Source organism: Thunnus albacares, chromosome 7 (assembly GCF_914725855.1).
Source record: "Thunnus albacares chromosome 7, fThuAlb1.1, whole genome shotgun sequence".
Taxonomy (NCBI): Eukaryota; Metazoa; Chordata; class Actinopteri; order Scombriformes; family Scombridae; genus Thunnus; species Thunnus albacares.
Window position 1 is genome coordinate 25,250,660 of NC_058112.1, and position 23,893 is coordinate 25,274,552.

Genomic DNA, 23,893 nt, shown 5'->3' on the forward strand with positions numbered 1-23,893 from the left:
TCTCATCCAGTTGGATGTATCTGCCCAACCCATGCTTACGCTCCAAGGGTGATAATGTGTTTCGGCCAAGTTCAAAGGACTCCTCTGATACCTCCTTGCTTCCTGCAGAGGGAGATGTGGTTCCACCCAACCCAAAGACTCAGATCCATTCTCACACAACCTTCCTAGGAAGCAGCTGGTCTCCATCCAAGCCAGACAGCCTGCAAACCTTTCATACTGCTCCTTCTCTCTCCTCCCTCTGGCCTTCCTGTACTGCCTGAAGTTCCCTTGCTGGAAGTCTCTCAGGTGAGCTTGGTGAACACCCCAGTAGTGCCCCCTGCCGTCCTCACAGCGGCTTACCTTCACAAAGCAGTCGTTCACGGACAAGTTGTGCCGGACGCTGTTCCTCCAGCCAGGCCCTCGGTTCTTGAGGTAGGGAAACTGCTCCTCCATTGCTCTGTAGATGGACGCCAGGTTGAGTTTCTGGGAGGGAGAGGACAAGATGACTTTGGCAATCAGGGCAATGTAGGAGAGTGAGGGTTTTGAGATGTGCGGTGAGTCCTCTGAGGAGGGATCGTCTGAGGAGTTTGGCTGAGGGGAAAGGTTACATGGAGGATGGGCTGTTTTGGTGAAGATGCTCTCACAAGTACTGACCGCATCAGCCATTGTTTTAGTCAATTTCTTGTGCAATAGTTTCTCCGCTGCTCTTTTCTTTCTTTGATTTAATTATACTGCTTTTTCTTCTTTTATGTATGAAGTGTCCTTTAGATGTTGTCTTGTTCTTCCATTTTCTGAGCTCATTGTTCAGAAAATTAACCGGTTTGTATCAGATCCTACATGCTCTCACAGTTTGGTTCTTTCCTTTTGGAGAAAATGCCCCCAGATATTATCCTCCCTTAACAGGCTTGACTTTGCTTTTATACTGTTCTCATCCAAATAAGGGGAGGGCTCACCATTCCTCAGTTAAGACACAGCACTCTTACTCACTGCTGAAAAATGTATTTTATTTGCTCAGCAAGATTAAGGATTAACCACTTTGGTCATGGTTTGAGCTTGATACGCCACTTTGTCACAGCTGTAAGATAAACACAGGAAATAGTCCAAACACAATGCATAGCTGTAAACTGTATAATTCTGTTAGCCACAGATAAATCTTGATATGGCATAAGCTGCAAACAGATAAAAGAATAAGCTTATGTGGAATGGTTGTTTCTTTCATACTTATTTTCACAGTTATTGCACCATCACAGAGTCAGCTATTGGTCAGTGAAATTATTGTGGAGGCCTGAACAGTGTCCAGAAGCCATTTGTTCTGTTTTAGATCTTGTGTAACCCAAAAGCAAAAAAAATAGCTGCTGTGGTAAATCTAATGCTTGCTGTACAAGTAGCATTACAACTCTCCAAGGAGTAATTAAAGTTACACAAGAGAGATGTCCAGAAAACTTTTACGTGTTGTAATAGTTTTAAAGAGGGAAAATTAGAAATATTAGTCCAGAATTGCAGATTATATCATGTGATGTGCCTCAAAGAGGCAAGAGGATGATATTTTCTCCTCCTGAGTTTAGACTACTGTACATAGTTTGAGTCCTTTCTGGCCTATTTATAGTGTTGGCCCTTGCAACAATGTCATCTGTAACTCGACTCCATCTGTTAAGTCAGAGCATGTTGAATGTCAGTTGCCAGAAGCAGAAGAGCTGCAGTTCACTTCCCGCTGACTCTCCACAGAGAGCCCCATGGAGTTTCTGGGACAACCAAAAACTTCTGGTGCCTATAGCCTCTTAGGAGTGCCAGGCCTCATCTCCCTGGACATAGATGATGACGACTGCGATGTGGTGATCGGCATCAGGCCCAAATCCTCTCCTCTCCCACGGAGAAGGAGCTCGGTCTCTGATGAGGAATGGGAGCCACCTGTGTGTGGCTCAAGAAGAGTGTCCTTTGCGGACGCTAAAGGCCTCAGTTTGGTTCATGTGAAGGAGTTTGACACATGGGATGTTCCCAAGCTGCCAGGATATGACTCTTCCGACAGCGAAGGTAAAGATGCAGAGGAATACTTCCTATCTCCTTTCACTTTCACCGTTCCGATGTCTACTGAGGAGCTGTCCGTCAAGGTGCAGGAGCAGAAAGTAGAGTTGGAGACCATCGAGTTACTTCCAGGGACCACTATAGTGAAAGGAGTGATCCGTGTCCTCAACATCTCCTTCGATAAAGCGGTATACATCCGAACCAGTTTGGACGGTTGGACGAGTCACTTTGACCTCCTGGCAGAGTACATACCCGGTTCCAGTGACGGTCTGATGGACTGTTTCTCCTTTAAGATAACCCTAGTGCCCCCATTCGGGCAGCACGGAGCCAGAGTTGACTTTTGTCTGAGGTATGAGACTCCTGTTGGAACATTCTGGTCCAACAATAACAACAAGAACTATGTTTTGTTCTGTCACCAGAGAACAAAAGACCAGAAGGAGACATCACAAAAGGAAAGTTCACAGAAGAAAAGTTGCCTTAAGACTGTCAGGTGAGGATACTGTAGAACATGTTTGGCTAATTGTGCAAAGGTCAATTCAGTTCCACTAAATAAGTTCAATAATTCTCTGAGGTCTGAAGAGGTAACAGTTTTCAGTTTTCCACAAGAAACATACAAAGATAAGAGAAAAGTCAGAAAAAAATATGCATTATTTTGTGTAGCAGAAGAATATTTTATCTTCTTATCCATTAATTTGACCCCTTTTTATCTTATGACCCCTTGGTGGGGGTCTGACCCCCAGGTTGAAACCACTGTCAGGACTTTTTTGTTTGAAGCCATCAAGTAGTGTTTTAGCAAAACAAGTCAAATTTTACCATATTCTGAAGCGTAAAAATAAGGTAGCCAATCTGGTTTATTTTGGTGCACATAACATCTATAATCTCTAAGTTGAAATAAACCATTTCATATAAATTTTCTGTGTCATTGTTAAACAAATAATACAAGAGGTTTACAAAATTGTGGAAAGATGCAAGAGTTGTGTAACAATTCATACAGGCTGTTTTTAAATGGGAAACCAAAAACTTTAAAACAGCAATATTGTGCCTTTCTCTGACAAACCCCATCATCAGCTTAAACAGTTTGTTAATTGATAATATGCATGTAAAAGTTTACAAGACATAGACATTCCATTGTATTTCAATTTTTCATTAATTCACAGTCAGAACTTCTCTGCTGTGGAAATCGTGTCAGCTGAGGAAACGTCATCACAGGAAAACATATCAGCAGGTAAACATTAATTTTTCTAATCCTGAAATTAAACATGACTGAGCTACAAAACAAATGTAAAATGTCTCTTTTCTCCAGATATTTCAAAACATGGAGAGAAAGTGGATACTGTGGAAGTAAATCAAATCTCTGACGGTCGGCCAGGAATTTCAGAGGAAGAAGCACAGAAATTAGAGGTGCGTGGAAAATAACACCAATACTTACCATTTCCTCTATGAATCAAAACACAATAGTCTCAGTCTCACAATAGTCATGTTTGAACAAGCCAATTCAATGCATGACATACTGTACATGTGTGCTTATTTAGTTACACTAACATATTTGCAGGTTAAGTTAGCATAATATTATATCTTGCGATTAACAATTTACTTGACACTACCTAATCGTCCTGATGTTTTAAATCATCAAGTGCTGTAAAATGAAGTGATTGACAATACTATCACTCATGGTTTGATGCATTATTAGCTCTGAAAGGAAGCTTAAACATACTATAGTGTGTTTATGAGGTACAAGACGAATAGGAAACTTAAGATGATCCCTCTCTCCTTTCTGAGTGAGTGTCACATGACTGGAGCTTGAGTAGCACCAGTGTAACATAATGTGCTGTGCACCAAAAGAACACTCTGTCCACGCTTGCACTTCTTCAAAGTTTCATATTTTGTTGTGCATGCTATTTCAATAGTATTTTAATCGTTCTCCTTTTTTAATTTAATTTAAAATGCAAGGACAGTATTAAATCCGAGTATAATACTGTGTGACATTCACCTTTAAATGTCACCCTGCTCCCTCTCCTTATAACAGCATAACTATTGTGTGAGCTAACTGTAATTAATCTATCCATGTTGTTGATGGACAGACTGAGAGCAGACAGAACTGCAGCCGAAGAAGCCGCCGAAAGGCAGCGCGGATGGCTCGGGTGAGGGACTACTTTGCTCAAAGAGACGGGGTAGTAAATGGTGGTGAAAGTGATGCATCACCTCCAGAAGCAAAACAGGCAGCCAAAGAAGAAAACCCAGAGGAAAAGCACTCAGATACACAGTCTTTTCCTGAGGGGAACAGCAAAACAGAAGATTATCAGTTTGTCTCTGAAGCTCTGGCAACATGCAGCAAAACCTCTCTTGATGTCCGACATGATACATCACGAGCACAAGACTACATATCTAACAACGAGCCAGAGAAACCTGAGAGCATAAATTTGTCTGACTCAGCAACATTAACCGGAGGTGCAACTGCCACAGATATCCCAGACAACCCATCACATTCAAATGATGAGCCTGCTTCTGCAGAAGGCCAAAATATCCACAAGTCCATCTCTAGAGCTGAGGAGAGAAGTCAGAAGCAAGGCGTGAATTACACATGCGGTAGCAACACTGCCAGTGAAACAGCTGACAGTGTTGTTTCAGCTGAGAGCAGTGAAAGCCTTGTTAGCCAGACCACCAGCTTCACATTTGGAACTGTGGTGGCTCCACTTTATCATCAGATGTTTGGCAGAGTGGGAAATGAAAGTCAAAGCTTAGGGGGTTGTGGAAATCCACTATTGGCTAAACCGAGTGTTGCAGACTTAACTCAAAGTTATCCTCACACTGAAAGAAGGGAGAGTAACTCCACTGTTTCAGCAGATACTGAAAGTAACCACAACAAATTGCAGAGAAATGTGATAGAGACTCAGGAATCAAACCAAGAATATTTAGATGCCAATTTGAATACTCCTCTCCTTGAGAAAGAAGAGGCAAATTTGAGTATGACAGCACATGACACTCTGCACCATGACACTCTGCAAGATCCGGTTGAGATTAAAAATTCAGACCAGCGAAGCACAGATACACCTCAGGTTCAATTATCACCATTAGGAGATATAACAAGTCATCCCCAGACCGGGAACATTTTAAATACGGATTTGTTGGATGCACAAATACCCGGAGACACTTCATGTCCCCAGGGAAAAGCACAGGAAGACATTCTGACCTGTGACCTCCAAAACCAAACAAGAGAAGAACCAGATCAGGCTCAACTGCCAGAGAGTACATGTACACAAATTAAAACATATTTGGATGAAAAACTCGCACAGAGTGAAACACAAGAGGACAGTCAACAAACCTCTTTTCTTTCACTTCAGCCTCCTCAGAGTGTATCAGAGCATGTTAGCGATGACGCAGACCAACAGGCCAGCAGCAGTGGAGCAAATAGTCATGACTCTGTAGATGAGTCAAACAAAGAGGAAAACATTGATGAAACCATAATTAGATCAACAACCACTAATACATCTCCAGAAAAGGATAAACTATTAGAAACTTTACATGATTTGGATGCTAACCATATCAGTGATTCAGCTACAGAAGAAACTGAAAGTGTTTCTTGTTTTGAAATTGTGGAGGAAAAGGATGTCACAACACCTGAGACACATTTCAAAACTCAGGAAGAAACTAGTAACATGGGAGATGGAAATGAAGTGGCAAACAATTTGCATGAGGATGAAACAGACCACTCAGCTGAAATTGAGGTCAGTGGTGAGGCAGCTGAGTCATTGACAAAGGCAGTGACGAGTAACAATCACGTACATGGTGACATGTTTGTGGAGCTAAAAGATGAAGCAGAGGTTATTTCTGAAAAGGTAGAAACGAAAACTACAGTGTCAAAACCGGAGGATCTTAGTTTAGCGGAGATTACTGATATACAAAACTGGGAAATGATGGTTGAGGAAGAGGAAAAGAACATCTTAACAGATGAAGACGGAAGCAAGGTGATAAACTTAAGCGCAGAGGACACAGAAGCAGTGGAGAAAGAGCCCGGAGAACTAATGGAGGACACAGGGATTGAGAAAAATGAGGATACAATAGAGAAGAAAACAGAGGAAGAAACTTTGGAGATCACAGCTGCTGAGGAGAAAGAGGACAAAGCTGAAGATGCTTTGGAGGTAGAGAACAGGAGCACAATAGGAGAGGAAGAAATTGTGGAGACTGTGTTTGGGAAAGAATTAGACTATGTTCAAACCACAAAGAAGGAATATATACCTGGTGAGAAAGGAATAGCAGAAGATACTGAAATAGGGGAGGGAAAGGAAGAAGAAGAGGCAGAGTTCGAAAAAGAAAAACACTTTGCAGAGATGCAAGAGGTAAATATTAAAGGGACAGACATCCAAGAAGAGGATGAGATAGAGGAGGAGGAAGAAATGGAAATAGACTTCTACGATGAAGATGAAACAGACGTGAAGTGGGGGGATCAGGTAAAACCAGAAGAGCAAAACATAGAAGAGGAGAATCCTGATTATGAGGAGGAAATGTTAGTCGATGAGGCAGGAGAGGAGGAAATTGTAGATGCAGAGTCAGAGTATACAGCAATAGCAGACAGACAGGATGAAGTCGAGTGCTTTGAAGAGAGGTTAGACAGTACACAAAACAAGGTCGAGGATGGTTTATCTGCTCCGGTGAACATTGTGCAGGAAGGTGCAGACAAGAATGTAATTGACAAAGAAAATACAGGAGAAGGGCAAAATGCACACATCTCAACTGAAATGCATCCTTGCAAAGAGGAGGAATTTCAAAGCAACCAGGGTGTTACACATGACCTATCAAAAGCTGGGAAAGATGAGAGTGATTTCGCAGCTGCAGAGGGAGGTTTGTGCATTTTAACAGATGAACCTGTAAGTGACCAAACAAGCCACGACAGCGCTTCAGCAGAGTCCGACTCCGATGACGAGGTAGAGTTGTACATGCACTGTCTGAGGGCTGTTCACACAGGAGCACAGGCCTCTAAAGACCACAGCAAAGATACAGGTTTGAGTGTGAGCAAAAGGCCCTCTGTAAGCAGAAGCAAACTGCTGTCCACAACCATGCCATCCATCAGTGAGTCTCTGGATGAGGAACACCTCAGCTGCCCTCAGGTCAGTCATGAAGACACAGGGATGGCAGATATCCAACCCACTGCTGCAGCTCTGTCAGCGTCAAGTGTACAGGAAGGCATCGACAGAAATGTTTCATGGTGGAAAGATACTTTTTCCTGTAGCAATATCTCAAAAACATTGTTATATGCCACCTTGTTAGTGGTATTTTTAGTTGTGGCATACCATTATGATTTTCTTGCCTGTTTCGGGCTGTATTTAATAACTGTGGTTTGGCTCTTCTGTCAGGGTGAGAGGCAGCCAGTTAAAAACAACAAGATAGGTTAAGTGAAGCTGTAAAAATCAGTTTCAGTTGTGGTTATGTTTAAAATAAACCTCTGAGGTCTATGAGTGTAGAAGGAACTCACATGAGACCACAAGGTCTGTTAGTTTAGTAGATTTTAACCCCTTTCTTTTTTCGCTACATACTATCATGACATTTGATATTTATTTGGAGAAGACATGCACAGTTATTAATGGTCTAAATAGAAGAGCAGTAGATAAAAATGGGCATTAATTGCAAAGTTTATATGACACACATCAGAATAAATGCTGTATATTCCCTATGGGAGTATGTTAACTCTCTGTTATTAAGAGTAAAACCAATTTTCTTTATGCTTTACTGTACATAAAACTTTCTGTAGACTCAGCCAACAGGCTGCGGACCATTTCTCACACTGATCACTTCTGCAGAGCATTAATTCATTTTTGAGGTGTAAATGGAAATCGTCAGTGTGCTGTGTATGAATGACACCCCAAATCATAGTATTTGTGTAAGCTATATTTACTTTTCATAAGGAATGAATAAATTGTGCTGTTGACACATCAGTGAGGTTAACAAGTTTTTATTTCAATGCTTAGAGCACTAATGCATACATAACACAGTCAATCCACATACATATTTAAACATAGCAAAAAAAATATTTTTAAAAAATGCATTCATGATCACAAATACTATGGAAAGGATCAAACGGGAGGTGTGGTGTGGGTCCAGTTCTTATAAAAAAAAAAAAAAAGAAATTAATTGTTCATGCAGTTTCTGGAATTCAGTATCCAGCATGTTCATTGGAAACGAGGCTAAGAGGTTACAGCTATGCTAACTGCTCTGTGAGGCTGTAGGCGCAGCGGTGCTTAGCTAAATGCTAACATGCTCGCAATGATGCTGATAACATGCTGATGTTTAGCAGGTAACATGTTAACCATGTTCACTAGCATGTTAGCATAACAATTGGTAATTAGTACTAAACATAAAGTACAACTGAGGCTGATGGAAATGTCATTAGTTTTACAGGTTTTTAGTTGACATTGTTACAATTCATCCTAAAGGGAGACATGGATATTTGTACCAAATGTCCATCCATGATTGTTGAGACATTTCACTCAAAATCACAGATGTCAACGTCACGGTGGTGCTAGACGAAAAGTTAGAGGATGACCAAAGTTATTAGGATTTATCATCTGGGAACCATGAATGTCTGTAGAAAATGTCATTAAAAACCATCCAGTAGTTGTTGAGATTTTTCAGTCTGGACCAAAGTTGAAGCTCGACCAACAGAACGACATTGCAGTCCCTCGAGCTATGCCGTCAGCGTGGCTAAAAACTGGCTTGAGGCATTATGGAATGATGTTTCAAAATACAAATCATATTTTTCTGTAGTAAACTGGACTGTGCTGACATTGAAAAATAAACTAAATAGTAGAGTTATTTTTTTCTCCCTCTGATGCCGTAGGTCAGTAACAGAGTTTCAAAAAGAAACACGAATGCAATGCCATCAGTGGTGTGTTATGTCAGAAATCTGGGGTCATACCCTGAAACTCAGGAACAGCAACACAGAAACTAGATCTGACCCGACAGTTTGGATTCTTATTTGTGTTCCTGGTGTGTTGAAATGTTTTTATCGCGGGCTGCATTCTGATCAAATCACGTATCTTGTTATCACCAGCTATCAGTTTTAAAATATGTTTGGCATCAAGTGGACTAAAACAAGTATTAACCTGCTGACTTTTTTATGGTTTAGTTGCCATGTGTTGGGTTTTAAAAGTGCATGCTGCATCCAGAAATTCAATATTTACAAATGAACTCAGAGCTACATTGAGAGAATTGACGGAAATAGTTTCAGATTATTCCTGATCTTGTTCCGTTCTTTTCTTATCTTTCCCTGGGAAAGAATGGCAGGCTTCTTTCCAAGATGAAACTGGTCCAAAAAGAAGACGTTGAGCCAAGTGCACGTGCATTTTTGACATACTGTCTTTCAGTGTCAGTCCACAGCAGTAAATCTGGCAAAGTGGACAACTCCTCTGACAGCTTGCAATGCCCGTCCAAAGTAGCTGAGTAATTTGGTCTCAGATTGAATGGACAGAGTGTCAAATCAAGTCACTTGTAGCTATAGCTTTTAGCTATTGCTCCATTTGAACTTTGGCTTTTGGCTCTGTTTTGAGCTGAACACAGCTGCAGTAGTATTCTCGCCAGGGGATTTCTGGGCAGTCCACTGCGAGGATTACCACTCTTGTTTGCCAGATGGACATGAACATTTTTAGCTACTAAAAGAAACACAGTTGCATTTTTCACAAGTCAGACATGCAGAAGGGTGTATATATCTGCAATTAATTACATGTCCATGCATTTTGTATTGTTCAAAGTCCAATATTAGCCTTCAAGAACAAGGGTTTTTGTTCAAAACTTAATAGTGTGCTGAGTCCTACATTTCAATTCAGCCTCACCTTTCTGTCTTTTAGTTATTTTAAATGAGATCATGTCATTTTAGTGATTAGTATCTGATTTGTAATACTGCCAGAGGTGTAACACCCTTCTGCTGTCAGTATTATATTAATAAACAGTTTCTTTACTTATTAAACATGACATGTTCCTGTTAGCTGGCCTGGCTGGAGTATTAGGTGTTTGCCTTGCAACAAAAGCAATAACAATTAATTCTTATTAGCTGTGCAGGTGGAGCTTGTTTTGGCCACATATCATCGCAGCATGTTGGCTGAACTTTACACCTGTTAGACTGCATATACTGATGATGACCTCAATGTTTAATAGCTACTGCAGACCGCAGCCAGCCAACTGTCTTCATTTCCACACTAACAGATGCCTGTCTGACCTCTTTCTAGGCCTTTTATTACTCGAGTGCGGTGATAAATAGAGTCCAAGTACGTGAATCAGCATTTAAAGCATTGAAGTATTTTACTTAGAAGCAGGAGCGCTGCCTTGGCTTCAAATATCAAAAAATGGGCCAGTTTTCTTAGAGCAGCGATTCTTAGAATGGGGTCTGGAGACCCTCAGAGGTCCTTGAGAGGTTCTAGGGGGTACCCAGCAAAAAGGGGAATAATTTATTTTCACTATTACTCCATCCATAAGTGTCACACAATGACAGAAAGTATGACTATGTTGGGTTTCATACACTTTCTGTAAAACATCCAGAAGCAAAAATCTTATCAGATGAGGGTTCATGGTCTAAACTGTGTCAGTTTAGGGGTCCTTGATGTGAAAACGTTTGAGAACCACTGTCTTAGAGAAAAGGGCACCTTTATATGAAAGACATGTGAAGAGGGTATGTTGAGTGAACCCAAGATACTCAACACTTGAAAAGTAAAATCTAAATGTTAAATTTAGTCACCAATCAAGGCTACTTACATGACCAAAGGGACTGAAAAACAAAAACCAAAGCTATTTACAAATTTATCCTCAACCTAAATATGAAGTCTACAGTATTTCCACCATGTCAGGTCTCTGTGGATGACAGGCCAGGCCTCTGTGACTATGCTAACTAAGGAGAATTTTAGTATACTTGTAACATATTTGTCAAAGTTATATATATATTACAAATTAATCACAACATTTAAGGTCTGATCATTTAAAAAAAACAAAAAGCTTTAGGAAAATTGTATAAATTCACCACTTTTTACTCTCATTGAAATTGGATGAGCAGTGCTAGATGTTTTTTTTAAACTGTCAGAAAATCTAAAGATGTTATCTTTAATAAAATATGACACATTTTCATATTAATGTATTAAAATATTAAGATACAAAATGAATGACTTATGATCTGACCCACACAATATATACCGCACAATTACATTTAAAGTTAAGTGAGAGAAAATCCAAATTGATCTTTGTAAACACAGCAATAAAACTGTACAAACTGCAATGGAAAACAGTTAAATAGATTATAATTTAACAGGACTTTCCCATTTCTTTGTTACAACTTTTCTTGTTTACTACTGGTATCCTTTACATACATGTGAAACCTCACATGATGAGGTTTTATAATACCTGCTAAAATTAGTATGGTTTTATGATGTAATTACATCCCATCCACGACAGTATCATAGTGCCTCAAGCAGGTCTATCTGCAGCTAAGTAAACAGTGTAGTCACCATCATGTGCTATGGGTTATTTTTGGAAGATGGGAATAGTTATGTTCTTCAAGGGATTTAAAAGAATTTATAGCTTTGGTTGGGATTTTGAGGCTTTAGATGCAATTGTCCTGAGCTCAAGTTTACTTTAGGATAAAAGCAGTGTAGAGATGGCAAGATTTTAATTGTTTCAAATAATAATTTCACTCTTGCAACAAGTGAACCCCTTTAGAATCAACCAAGTCGGTGTTTTTCTTTTTGACAAATATGGCACATTGTTAATCAACTATGGATGAAAAGATGAAAAGGACAAGTGGAGATCTGTCTTTTGCAACAAGTCCTCCAAATTAAACGAACAAATAAGACTGGAACCACTGGGTGACACTATATACAACATATATACAGTTAGCGCAAGTCAAATGGGAAGCACAAAATCATACAGGTGGACTAAATCAACATTTTAGAAGTCCTGTAAAGATGATACATTAAATATAAAATGATCCTCATAACCCTTTATAGGATGTGAATTTCTCATAGTAAATGTGAGATGTTTCTGTTGACTTCATGTGCATACTAACACCAATTTTACCACTGAAGGCTTACAGTATACCATACTTACGCAACAGTTATTTGGGCCTCTCTGTACATATATTCACCACTGATTCCTCAAGTAATTTACAGTTTACTGTTGTATTACTGTTGTTTAGACTTGATTTCTTAGCCTATTTGACAGTTGAATGCATTCAGGAGACTTACAAATTTTGAGGTGTCTAATATTTATGTAACGCCTCTGAAATATTTACACCAAAAATCACACTACAAGGGGCATTTCTTTCATTGTGTATTTTTTTGGGGGCCTTTTTTTCCCTGGTGCCTTTTCTCACACTATCCCCCTGAACAGGACTCAACATCATGTTCATGTCCAGTCACACTAACTCTACTCCAAATCTATTGCACAGACTACAACCCATTTCAGGGCCTAATCAGATTATCACACTTGTCGAGGCAGTTGGCCAAGGGTCTTTGTTGTGTTGCTGTATCAGTGCCAAATCACTGTAGGTTGTACTGAACACATCTATAATCATGTGTTTACTACTACCAACATAAATTATGTGGTTTATAGTGTGATTTTGTCACATTATGAGTATGAAGACCTTTACAAACAGTTAAATTAAGCACCATTTACAGAATAACTTAGTTATTTCAATAAATTAATGGTCATTTTAGCTTATGAATAAAAATTATGTATTGGCATATACATACATAAGCATGGTGTTCCATGTCATGCAATTTTTTCCCCCCAAATTAACTTTATTTATACTTTTATGAATGCTTTTTCGTCACATACACACATATAAAACAATGTATAGTGAAATGCAGGGTAGCAAGGGTGCCATGAATAAGTATAATTAGAATAAAATAAATACATAAACAATCTAATTAAAATAAATAACTGATTTGGGAGGGGAAAAAATAAGCATAAGAAATAAAATCACACAAATAAGTCGTATCAATTAAATTTCCAGACAGTTTTAAAGCTTTTTTGTCCAAAAAAGAAGAAATTATTTCATAGTCTTTGACATCATTGAAAGCAAACAGTTTTTTTTCTGTCATGTCATGTGTTGTTGAGATAACTTTAGGAAAAGGAGTTGTGGGATTTACGTGGTGCATTTAAACTCACCACGACACGCACTCTGGCTCAGGTATGCTTCCAGGCCTGTGATTGGACGTTGGGCTGTCAGTTCGGAAGCATGTTTGTCAAGTCCAACCAATCAGCTTGCGTGTTGTTGGCCGGTCCACCGGTTCGCCGGTCGGGTTGCAGCTGAGAAAAGGGGAAACAACTGGCGGCGCAGGCAGCATCGGCGGTGCGGTGCTGTGCTATGGACCCCAGGGACAATGTCGAGACAGGGGAGACGGAAAACATCCCGGAGCTGCTCTACGTGCCGATTCCAGATGAAGCACCGGGCAAGAAAGAGCAGGAGAAGCTGTCAGGGGTCGTCAAAAACGTCCACAGAAAACTGCGCAGGAAATATAGAGAGGGTAAGCAGCCTCAGCGGGCCCCTCTGTCTGTCTCTGGCCCTGTAGCCGAGAGGCTAACACTGAACGTTAGCTGACAAATACTTAATAGTAACACTTTCTGTTCACGGTTATCACAGTAAACATATTCTACTCGTTTAACGTCACTCTTGCCGAGCAAACGGTCTTGTTTTGTAGCTATGTTAGCTTTTATGGACTGCAGTCGGCAGCAGCAGAAGAGGGTTGCACTCAGCAAAGCAAGGCCTTTAAATCTACTTAAAGGACAGGTTCACAATTTTTCAAGTCTGTCAGGTGCCCAAAATGAACATTGAAAGAGGTTTTCCTCTCTGTAATCATTCCTCCTGTTCAAACTGGCCATTAGAAGACCCATTCATACTGCACTTGCAATGTGAGTGATGGGGGCCAAAAGCTACAATTCTATGCAAAAATGTATTTAAAAATTAATCTGAAGCTAATATGAAGTTTCAGCTGTCCAAATGAGTCAAATCAAGTAGATATCTCTCAACATCACAGTCTTTTTAATGCCAGAGTCCCTCTTTTTGTTACGATACTTCCACCGCAGCTCAACAGGGAAACACTGTCTGAGGAAACACAAAGAGGGAATTTGATGCTAAAAAGACTGTAAATGTGGCAGATATCCACTCGATATGTCTAACTCAGACTGCTGAAGCCTCATATAAGCTTCAGATAAACTTTAAAATGTATTTTTTGTACAAAATGAATGTGTGGATTTTGGCCTCCCCTTACATTAAAAGCACGATTTTAAGGGAATCTTTTAGCCAGTATGAACAGGAGGAATGATTACAGCGAGGAAAACCTCTTTCAGTGTTCATACGGGCATCTGACTGTTTGTTTAAGACAGACTTGATAAATTGTGAACCTAACCTCACATACACTGCAAATGTTATTGCTGTAAGGCACTAATGTAAACTCTGATTGGCTCTCTCCTAAAACCAGTAGATAGACAAACCTAGACGCTAATGTGTTACCAATTTGAACCTATCTGACAATGAATGACAGTGTATTGCCTGCCAAAAAAAGATAACTGTGGATTCAACAAACATTTGGTATACCGAAGTAGCTCTATTTTAGTGTATTGGTGTCAAGGACAAAATATATTACCCAAATAAGTTAAGGATTAGGCCTATAATAAGTCATGTTTTAGTGGATATAAAATAGCTCTGCTTCAACTGATACTCCTTCTTTCTCATTGAAATATTCAGAATCTTTTAAATATGCTATATATAATATATGCTAACTACTGGATGCAGGATGCATTCTCAGTAAGAGCTAGAGTTTTCCCATCATGCATGTCTAAGTTGCATGTCGGACCATACTGGGCCTCCAAACCAGTTGTGATGTCACAAAACCCTGCTTGTACTGTATGTGCAGATTTAAGGTGAGCACAAAAGCAACTTGAAACCTTCAGCAGATTAATTTGAAATTGCTTTTGAGTGGGGGAAACTCTGCACAAGCATCATTCTGCACAGTGAGGGTCAAATATTCAAGTGAGGTAACAATAAGCAAAACACATTTTTGAGCTGTGGGGGACTTCAAGTACTCATAAAGTGACTCATATAATCCCTGATACAGATTTGATTTACAGATCTCTGATGGTAGACGTATGTCTGCCATCTCATGATGTTGTATGTATTGTCATATCACTCAACTCTGTCTACTGCTGCTTCTTACTGTTTTCTTTCCCACACTTTTTACGGCAAGAAGTCTGGCACCATGAGAGTGAAGTGTTTGCACATTTTATAGAATGTCAATCAGTCACATCCGAGAAAATAAGTAGACACGGTTCTAAGGAGTATTTTCTTCCTCTTTTTTGCAATTATGGGAGGCACAAGAAGGCAAAGAGTTGTCAGCTAATAGCAGCAGAGGATACTGTATCTCTCAGATAGTGATTTGTCACATTGCAGACATTGACAAACGATTGAGTTCCCCTGGGCTATTGCTCTACATCACTTTTTTCTTGTTTTACTCAAGCCCACAACAATTTGAAAATAAAATGAGAATGGCTCTAATGGACATTTTGCAGATACAAAAATGCAAAATTGAATGAAGCTTAATTCCCTCATTTGTTTGAGTGATTAAAAAAAAAACTAGTTAATGGATCTTTTTTTTTTTAAAGCTTTATGCTACTGAAAGGATTCCTATGCATGCCCGGCGGTCAAACTGAGGCTATGTCAACGTTGGAGTCAGTGTGCAATCATGAGCAGCCATCTGCCCAGGAAACAAAAACCTCTGTCTCATTTCTTATCATGAGTCAACGTGGACAAGAGCATAGTGTAAAAATGGGAAGTTTGGAAAACCCCTTTTTATAACACATCAGCTGTTTTTCTCAGACACTGACATATGACATCAGAGTGTCAGTCATTGTGCTCGACATCTTGGAGGCTCATAGGATAAGTGGCATTTCACTTTACAGCACTGACAGAAGGGCTTATTCAAGCTGCAAGCCTTCAGTTGAAGACTGCTGGTAGTTTGCAGTGCCTACCAGCAAGGCCCTGGATTTAAAAAAAAAAAAAAAAAAAAAAACTTTCTGCAATGCCTACCCACACAGAAGCTTTGTGCTGTTGTTGATGCTGCACTCTCATTTTCTCTCTCTGAGAAATGCACAGTCCTACTGAGACTGTGTAGGAGGGGAACACAAAAAGGCAAATTCAAAACAGCAGGTGCAAAATCTTTATCTTGAGAAAAGAAAAATTCATTCATCTGGATCATCTTTTTATTTTAGCAGAATAACAGCAGTCTGTAGGCTGTTTAACTTTGCATGTATAAAGATCTTAAATATAATTGAGGTTGTCTGAAAATCAAAAACAATCATTTTACAATTTCACTGCTCTCAAATCTCAAAGTAAACTGCAGGAAGAGTTTAACTAGCTTCAAACAGTTACTCAAAAAGGAGTTTCAGGAGTCGGTCTCATGCTGCAGCAAATATGGCCACATTCTGGTGTTTCATTTGTCTTGTAAATAGTGCATAAAGATGTGAAGTTGTGCAGTTTGTTTAGGCTCTTTCCCAGTTTATTAACTTGAAAAACACCACATAACCATGATATAGTGTTTTTTAAATGTACTGTTAAATCAAGTCATGTTTTGAATAAAAGTTAAATCAGAAAATATTCAGACAAAGTGAGACAAGTTTGTTGTTTTTGGAGACTAGAACAGCACAGAGAAGTTGTCCTGCGAGCAGACCTCATGATTGGTTAATAAGTAAAGCATGATCTGGTAGGCTTGGCATTGAATCACAGCGGTCATGCTTTCAGAGCACTGCTGTTTACCACCACTCCTCTTGTTGTCCTTTCATTTCTGCAAATCTGATATAGAGTCTTTTTTTCATGTGGTCATGGGATTTCTTCTTTATCGGCGTGTTTGCCTATGCTACAGGCTGTAAACTTCTGAGCAGCTGTGAAGATGTACTGAGGGGAATTTTTGTGGACATTATTGTTACTGTGAAATGGCTATTTGAAGATGATTTTTAGAGAAGTGGTTCCACTTCTGTGCTGGCAAAGACGAGCGAACATGGAGGCAATGTTGAAGCGACAGAGAACCAGCAGTGGCTAGAGCTTTTTTCTGCATGTTTTTCCAAAGGATTACAATCATGTTTTGGTGCTGAAGTGGATGAACAAAGTTGGCAAGTAGGTGGTGAAAGTTTGCTACTTTCTGGGTATAGGCCTGGTCAGACTATAAGAAGACAGAACCTATTAGTAACCTAACCTTGTAAGTCTTAAATGATCCCTATATGTTGTGAGGTCTGTGATCGATTGATTGATTTATTTTTCTCTTTTTTGTTGGTTCTGTCCTGATTTTATGGTTTTTCGCAGTGGGCGACTTCGATAAGATCTGGCGTGAGCATTGTGAGGATGCGCAGACACTGAGCGAGTACGCCCTTGCCATGAAGAATCTCGCTGACAACCACTGGGCCATAAACTGCGAAGGAGAGGGTCGCATCGAATGGTGTCGCAGGTACAGCTGACTTCAAACGTCTTTTCAGTTGCGATTATAGACCACATGACAACGAAATGTGACTCATCTGAACCTGTACTACGTGCTTTTGTGACATGTCACAGTAAGGTTTGAGTAGTGTTTTGATTCTACTTCCACAGTGTCTGTCAAGAATATTTCTTAGATGGCGGGATAAAAAGAATGTTAGAGAAGGATGAGAAAAGTGCCACGCTCGCCATGGGTCTGACTGCAGCGTCTGTAAGTGCCCAACCGTACAGCACCATCCCCAGGTAAGTTGTAAACTTCATCTGCCATAAAAGTAGACTCTTGTGTCCCTATTCCACACTACATACTAACTGAATAAAGTATGTACTTTATACTAATATAATAGTATTATCATAGTATACTTATAGTATGCTGTCAGTATACTAGAAATCAACATGCAGTACTGTTTCATACTAAAATGATACCATATGTGCAGCATCAGACGTTCAAACTGTGACTCTGCTGTCACACTGCAAATTAAACTTAAAGGAAAGCAAAGTTTACTGTGTATGTTCTTGTCTCTGCACGATCATTCTCAAATAAATTTACTTTAAGCTCAAGTTTAAGTTAAGCATTGTTTAACAATTAGGTCACTTCGTATCAAATCAGATAAGGTTGTTGCAGCACCGTCTCAGATTTTGTTCAGACCTTGTCTATATCATGAATGGGTCCCAAATACCAAGGCCTGTGAAATATTTCCTATGTTTTTATATTTTTTCAGCCCTTGATACTATTTCATTTTTATAACCTCAAAAACGCCTTATCTGGGGAGCCATGTTTGGGGATTAATATCTTGACAAGTATTGTTCCTAGCCTAACCAAGCTTTGTAGGATGGAAGACAAACATGTGTTCTGTTTACCAAAACCATTTAACACCTGTACTGCATCTGGAAAAAAGTGCAAAATTCCTAAACGAGAGTGATATTGAGCGTACTACAAACCCACATTTTTGCACCAATATGATACCACTCATTATTTTTTCTGCAAATACAATCTGTTATTAATTTTGTGCCAATATTTGTGGTCTCTACCACCAATGGGCATGAAGATATTATGAATAAAACAAGGTGTGGAAGCATATTTGGTAATTTTCATAGGACCAAAATAGTATGTGGGGTAGCTTGTAGGAACATAAAAATGTACATGGAAATTGCTTGATGGATGGTTATTAAGAGCCAATGTCCTTCTGTTTTTCCCTCATACAAAAAAATAGACACAGATTTGAGAGATATTTTACCTATGGCAGAAAAATGTCCATTTCAGGATTACATTTTTTTTTTTGCCTCAGTATCTCCGTGACTATTGAATTCCTGTGTCATAGGAATTGTAAGAATTAAAGGACAAACATGTTTTCAGTATGTTCATTGGAATAGAGTATAAGGAGGAATAAGTGGTGTCCTAAATGGCCCTCTCAGTAGTGGGAGTATCTAAATGTGTTTCCACCTATAAGGTTGGATGTGTTTATACATATAATATATAATGTATTATGGTGGTGCTGCAACCGCTTTCCTGGATTCTGTCTGATTTGACTCAGAATGACCCAGTTGTGCAGATCAAGAGCACACTCAGAATCAAGGGTTAGCGTTATTGTTTTAGTATGCACAGTGACATTTTTGCAGATGCACGCTACATATATAAAACCTGCTTAGAGTAATTGTGTAATATGGAATTTGAACACATTTAGAAACCGCAAGAGAAAGCAGACTTGAAAGTACAGTCTAAAGTCTGTGGCGTTATATAAAAATGAAATTATAGAGACTGCCCTGATGATAGTGTGTGTTTTCTAAGCTTTGACCTCTAAAGCCTGAACTCTGAAAATTCATTTTTTCTGGATTCTTTGTCCATGACCAATTCGGCTTGACAAGATGTTCCACAGTTTTAAAGTTTTTTTCCAAAACACCTTCTCTTTTGTTTTTTTTCTTGTTTATTTCCACTCCTACATATTTGTCACATGTAGTAGTAAATCTGGACTAATGCAAATGATCACCATCAGACGAATTTTCACACTGCTTATCTCTTTGCTATAACTGAAAACATACAGCTCTCCTAGTGGCCCCCAGAGACACAATTCAAAAGCATTAGGTATCAGGAACAACATGCACCATTTTTGCTATTATTAGAGTCTAGCTGCTCGAGAATCTAACGTTAAAGTATGACCTCAATTTCACTTCTGAGGGACATGAATATCTATACCTAACATCTGGTCAGTAGCAGGTCTCTGACTCACTCATTTATAGTTTCTACTGCACTTATAAAATGCTTAGTGGGGCATGCTTATCAAGTGTGTCAAGTGTGTAATAATATACCATGAAAGTAATGGCATACATACGCCTCAATGACTAGCACGGACTTTGTATATTGAATCACCGGCTGGAGAAAATATCATTATTGTTAGTTATGAAATAGGTGTTTCTTTTTGTCTCCTTTCTCTTTATAAAAAAGCATCTGCAGTTTTATTGGGAAATTATGCGTGGAACTCCCTCCTCACCAAAACCTTCTGTAACATGTAGCAGACAGACTTTACAGTGGTAACACATGAACTATGGAAAAGATTGAACTGGCATAGATTATCTGATGCTATTCAAATTTAATTATATGGCTCATCATGCAGGGCAAAGAGACCGTGTTGGATGCAAAAGTTACATGTTTGTCTTACAGTAAGCAATTTGTGTGTGTGAAGTTTTAATACAGTTTGTTTGTTGCAGCTCAATCTCTCAACTGGGGAAAATGCGCCTTCTTGACGTGGGAAGCTGCTTCAACCCTTTCTTGAAGTTTGATGAATTCCTTACAGTTGGTATTGACATAGTGCCTGCAGTTGAGGTAAGAGTTATTATTATTCATTCCGTTCGCTTTTTGTTGACATGTTAAATGTATGAGGTTTTCCTGTCTGCTGGGTCAATGCTTGGCATTACAAAGCAAAAGCAACACCAGAAATAACTCATGCAGGCTATTGGTGTTGTGGTTAGACAGCTTCGGTGAACAATTTCAGCAGAAAGCAGAACGAAAAGTGCAGCACACTCTGCAGCTGCAAGCGGAGAAACTTTTATCGGCAGCGACAACGGCAGTTCATGCAAAAGAGCGACACGTCAGGTGTGAACCTTTTTTATGTGCTGATTTTCTGCCTTTTCTCTCTCCCTTTAGAGTGTGTACAAGTGTGACTTCCTCAACCTTCAGCTCCAGCAGCCTCTCCAGCTGGCAGGCGACGCGGTAGAGGCCTTCCTCCGCCAGCTCCACAACCCCATCGACGCTCTGCCTGCCCAGCTTTTCCACGTGGTGGTCTTCTCCCTGCTCCTCTCCTACTTCCCCTCACCATACCAGCGCTGGATCTGCTGCAAGAAGGCCCACGAGCTGCTGGAGCTGCACGGCCTGCTGCTCATCATCACGCCCGATTCCTCCCACCAAAACCGCCACGCCCTCATGATGCGCAGCTGGCGCGTCGCGGTGGAGTCGCTGGGCTTCAAGCGCTACAAATACGTCAAGTATTCCCACATGCATCTCATCGCCTTCCGTAAGGTGTCTCTCGCAACCACCAGCGACCTGGTGTCACGCAACTACCCCGAGATGCTCTACATCCCTCAGGACTTCCACTCCAATGAGGAGGAAGACTGTGCCGACGTGCCCGTGCAGGTGCGCTCCGATTTTGAGGATGACCAGCTGGCTTGGGGCTTCACGGAGCTACCTGACACGCCCTATGATTCAGATTCTGGGGAGAGCCAGAGCAGCTCTGTGCCTGGCTTCCATGAGCTAGAGGACCCCATCCTGCTTCAGAGCTAGGCTAAACCAGCTACTCCCCGCCCCTCCTCCTCCTCCTCCCCTCTCCCCTCTTTTCTCTATGTAACTGTCATCTCCCCTTCAACTGCTGCGCTGCCAAATTTAACCTGCTGCATTTTTCTCCCACTTCTCCTCCCTCTCCCCCCCCAAAACAATGCAGTTTGCACAGTGTGAAAGAGAGAAGTTTACAGATTATTTTCTCATATCCACACTCCTTTGAGAGTACACACGCATACACGCACACATACACACATACACACACACACTAAGATGGATATATTTTGATAAATAGCTAGATTTTTTAAGAGTTGGAAAGTTGAATGCCCTTCAGATATCTAAAGTCCCTGCTCCTCGATTTCCATCCCATCTTCCAATCAGCTCTCAATAACAAAAGTCAGCTTGTCTACATCTGTACTCAGTCTCTATTTGAATAAGCTAGTGTGGCAGGCTGCTTAGTACAAAAGCCAAATACAGCAACCCGAGCAGTCTGACATGAGTTTGATTAAACTGGAGAGACTCGAGATGGAACGACTGGACTTGGTACGCTTGCTTCTGTCACAGTCATGCAGCTAGACTTTCTGAAAATTCTTGATGTGCATTTAGTTTTCCAAGACGAAAAAAGTTGAAATATATATTCTCAACAGTCAAAACATTGGTGTTGTCCAGTGTTAAGTGTGGCAATGCCATTTTAACTTGGCATCCTCTGAATGATTTGTGTATCTTTTACAAGAAAGTGGTATTTGTAGCATTTTAAACATTTTCAGAACCATATGGTAGGAGTATTATTAGGTTTACTAATGTGAAACTGTAACTGTGTTTACTCATTGTGTAACAAGGTACGAGTGTCTCAAAGTAGGTATTACACTTTTTTTTTTTTTTTTTTCCTCTTCGTTGTCCTCACAGATATTAATACTGAATTATCTCCTGTTAGATTTCCAATACACGTTTTCTTCTCAAGCAAAGAAATAGTACAACAGCGCAAGTCAATATCCCATATCAGATGGACTTAACAGCACCAGTATCCTTTGACACAATTTTGTAACTTTGATGTGAAAATATGGTAAGTACTCTGCCTCCGAAAAAGGATCCAGATCTGAGCTCCTCACAGTGAGAAAATTCGCCTTAACAGAAGATTTGCACTAGTTTACTGTTTTGTCATATGGAACCTCTGAAAAGGTGAGAAACTGTAGATTTTAGCAATAGCAAGTGAGATCTGATCCGAAAAATACTGAATCCAGCGGGGAGGGGAGGGGAGGGGTGAGATTTTAGCTAAAGACACTACCAGATGACATGTTAGTGTGTGTTCCTGCCTGTCCCTGAACAGGCCAAATGTGTGGGTGCGGTTGGGTTTGTGAGTGTGAATGAAGGAATTAATTTATGTTGATGTGTTTTTTGTCGGTGGCACTTTATCATTGATCCCAAAGGGTGTCACAGATGTAATTATTTTCTTAAGATGACAGTTTGACAACCAGTATGATGGGCCCATAAGATAATACCAATAAGTCTAAGGTGCCTTCTTTGTTCACAATTATGTTGCAAGCAGAAGTTCATGACCCAGGTGAAAAAGGAACTCATTATCCTTTCACACAAAAAGATGTCAAGCTTCTTTGACCAAATGCTACACACAGCTGTCCCGTTCTTCTTTGTCATATTAATGGTTAACAAGAAACATTTCCTGTGTTGACGTAATAATGTGTTGTTGCCATTCTCATATCATTTGCCAGTTAATGCACATCTCTCTGCTGATATCTCCTCTGTTTTTACCGGGAAAATGGGAAAAAAAAAAAAAAAAAATCACGGTATCACACATTCAGATCTTTAAAGAAGCGTGTTTTGTGATATATTTGGTGCATTTGTCTTCCAATGTTTCTTTTGGCCCATTTTGCATGAGACAGTTCATCTTCATTATCAACATTTTCAACAATGCAGAACAATGTGTGCTTATAGTATGGTTGTGTTTCTCTTTTATAAATGAATGTAAATGTTAAGTGTCTGTGTGGTTTTTTTTTTTGTGTGTGATGTGCCTTTACTTATAAACATTCAAAATACGTGACATATTTGGTTATGAAGAGGTGGCTGAGGCTCAGGAGGTTGAGCAGGTTATTTATTAATGTTTGGTTGATGGCTAACTCCTTCTGCCTAATGAAAGCTGGAGCACCTGGGCCTGGTGACCACTGTGGATCTCTCTCTCTCTCTCTCGCCCGCATCCTCTTTTTGCTTTTGTTTGGCTTTTGGTTTTGTTTTGTCACTTCAAAACAGCCTACACTAAATTATTCACATGCGTCCACATTTATACCACTGATGCCTCTGGCTGACACACTTCACAACCTAGTTTACTTTTATTAACTTCTATTTTCTTTATTATAGTAAATAACATCCTAGTAAATATAAAGTAGCTGCAAACATCATAGTTCAAAACCAGCAGTTATAAATTCTGGGCTGAAAAATGTTAACAAATGGGTAACCCCACCACCGAGTATCAAAACACAGAACTGGAACCATATTCACTGGTGGTTTTATACACATAAAATCTGTATTTTATTTAGTAATGTGCATTATACATAGTAACACTTTAAACTAATACTGTAAGCAGAGCTGCAACCATTAGTTGGATTGTTTTTTGTTTT

The 23,893-nt window shown here is 39.8% G+C and overlaps 2 protein-coding genes across 3 annotated transcripts; both read left to right on the forward strand.

The window, feature by feature from the left end:
• The first annotated feature begins 417 nt into the window (after positions 1-417).
• On the forward strand, positions 418-7,931 carry ppp1r3ab (protein phosphatase 1, regulatory subunit 3Ab). The gene is made up of 4 exons (XM_044356181.1): positions 418-2,491; positions 3,159-3,226; positions 3,305-3,402; positions 4,083-7,931. Exons 1-4 carry the CDS (start codon positions 1,713-1,715, stop codon positions 7,389-7,391), a joined length of 4,254 nt encoding a protein of 1,417 aa, XP_044212116.1. The 5' UTR covers positions 418-1,712; the 3' UTR covers positions 7,392-7,931.
• A 4,968-nt stretch (positions 7,932-12,899) lies between these two features.
• Positions 12,900-23,254, forward strand: bmt2 (base methyltransferase of 25S rRNA 2 homolog). Of its 2 annotated transcripts, none has more exons than XM_044356182.1 (5): positions 12,900-13,502; positions 17,330-17,471; positions 17,612-17,740; positions 20,201-20,315; positions 20,637-23,254. In XM_044356182.1, exons 1-5 carry the CDS (start codon positions 13,343-13,345, stop codon positions 21,267-21,269), a joined length of 1,179 nt encoding a protein of 392 aa, XP_044212117.1. In that variant the 5' UTR covers positions 12,900-13,342; the 3' UTR covers positions 21,270-23,254. The 2 variants fall into 2 exon arrangements, with proteins under 2 accessions (XP_044212117.1, XP_044212118.1); XM_044356183.1 differs by lacking the exon at positions 12,900-13,502 and adding an exon at positions 15,675-17,143.
• Positions 23,255-23,893: the final 639 nt, after the last annotated feature.

Excerpts from the sequence above, each read along its gene's own strand:
- ppp1r3ab (XM_044356181.1), top strand. The coding sequence starts at position 1,713 with ATGGAGTTTCTGGGACAACCAAAAACTTCTGGTGCCTATAGCCTCTTA. Across the intron at positions 2,492-3,158 it reads AGTTGCCTTAAGACTGTCAG|TCAGAACTTCTCTGCTGTGG; the intron begins GTGAGGATACTG and ends ATTAATTCACAG. Across the intron at positions 3,227-3,304 it reads ACAGGAAAACATATCAGCAG|ATATTTCAAAACATGGAGAG; the intron begins GTAAACATTAAT and ends TCTTTTCTCCAG.
- bmt2 (XM_044356182.1), top strand. The coding sequence starts at position 13,343 with ATGGACCCCAGGGACAATGTCGAGACAGGGGAGACGGAAAACATCCCG. Across the intron at positions 13,503-17,329 it reads GCGCAGGAAATATAGAGAGG|TGGGCGACTTCGATAAGATC; the intron begins GTAAGCAGCCTC and ends GGTTTTTCGCAG. Across the intron at positions 17,741-20,200 it reads CCGTACAGCACCATCCCCAG|CTCAATCTCTCAACTGGGGA; the intron begins GTAAGTTGTAAA and ends TGTTTGTTGCAG.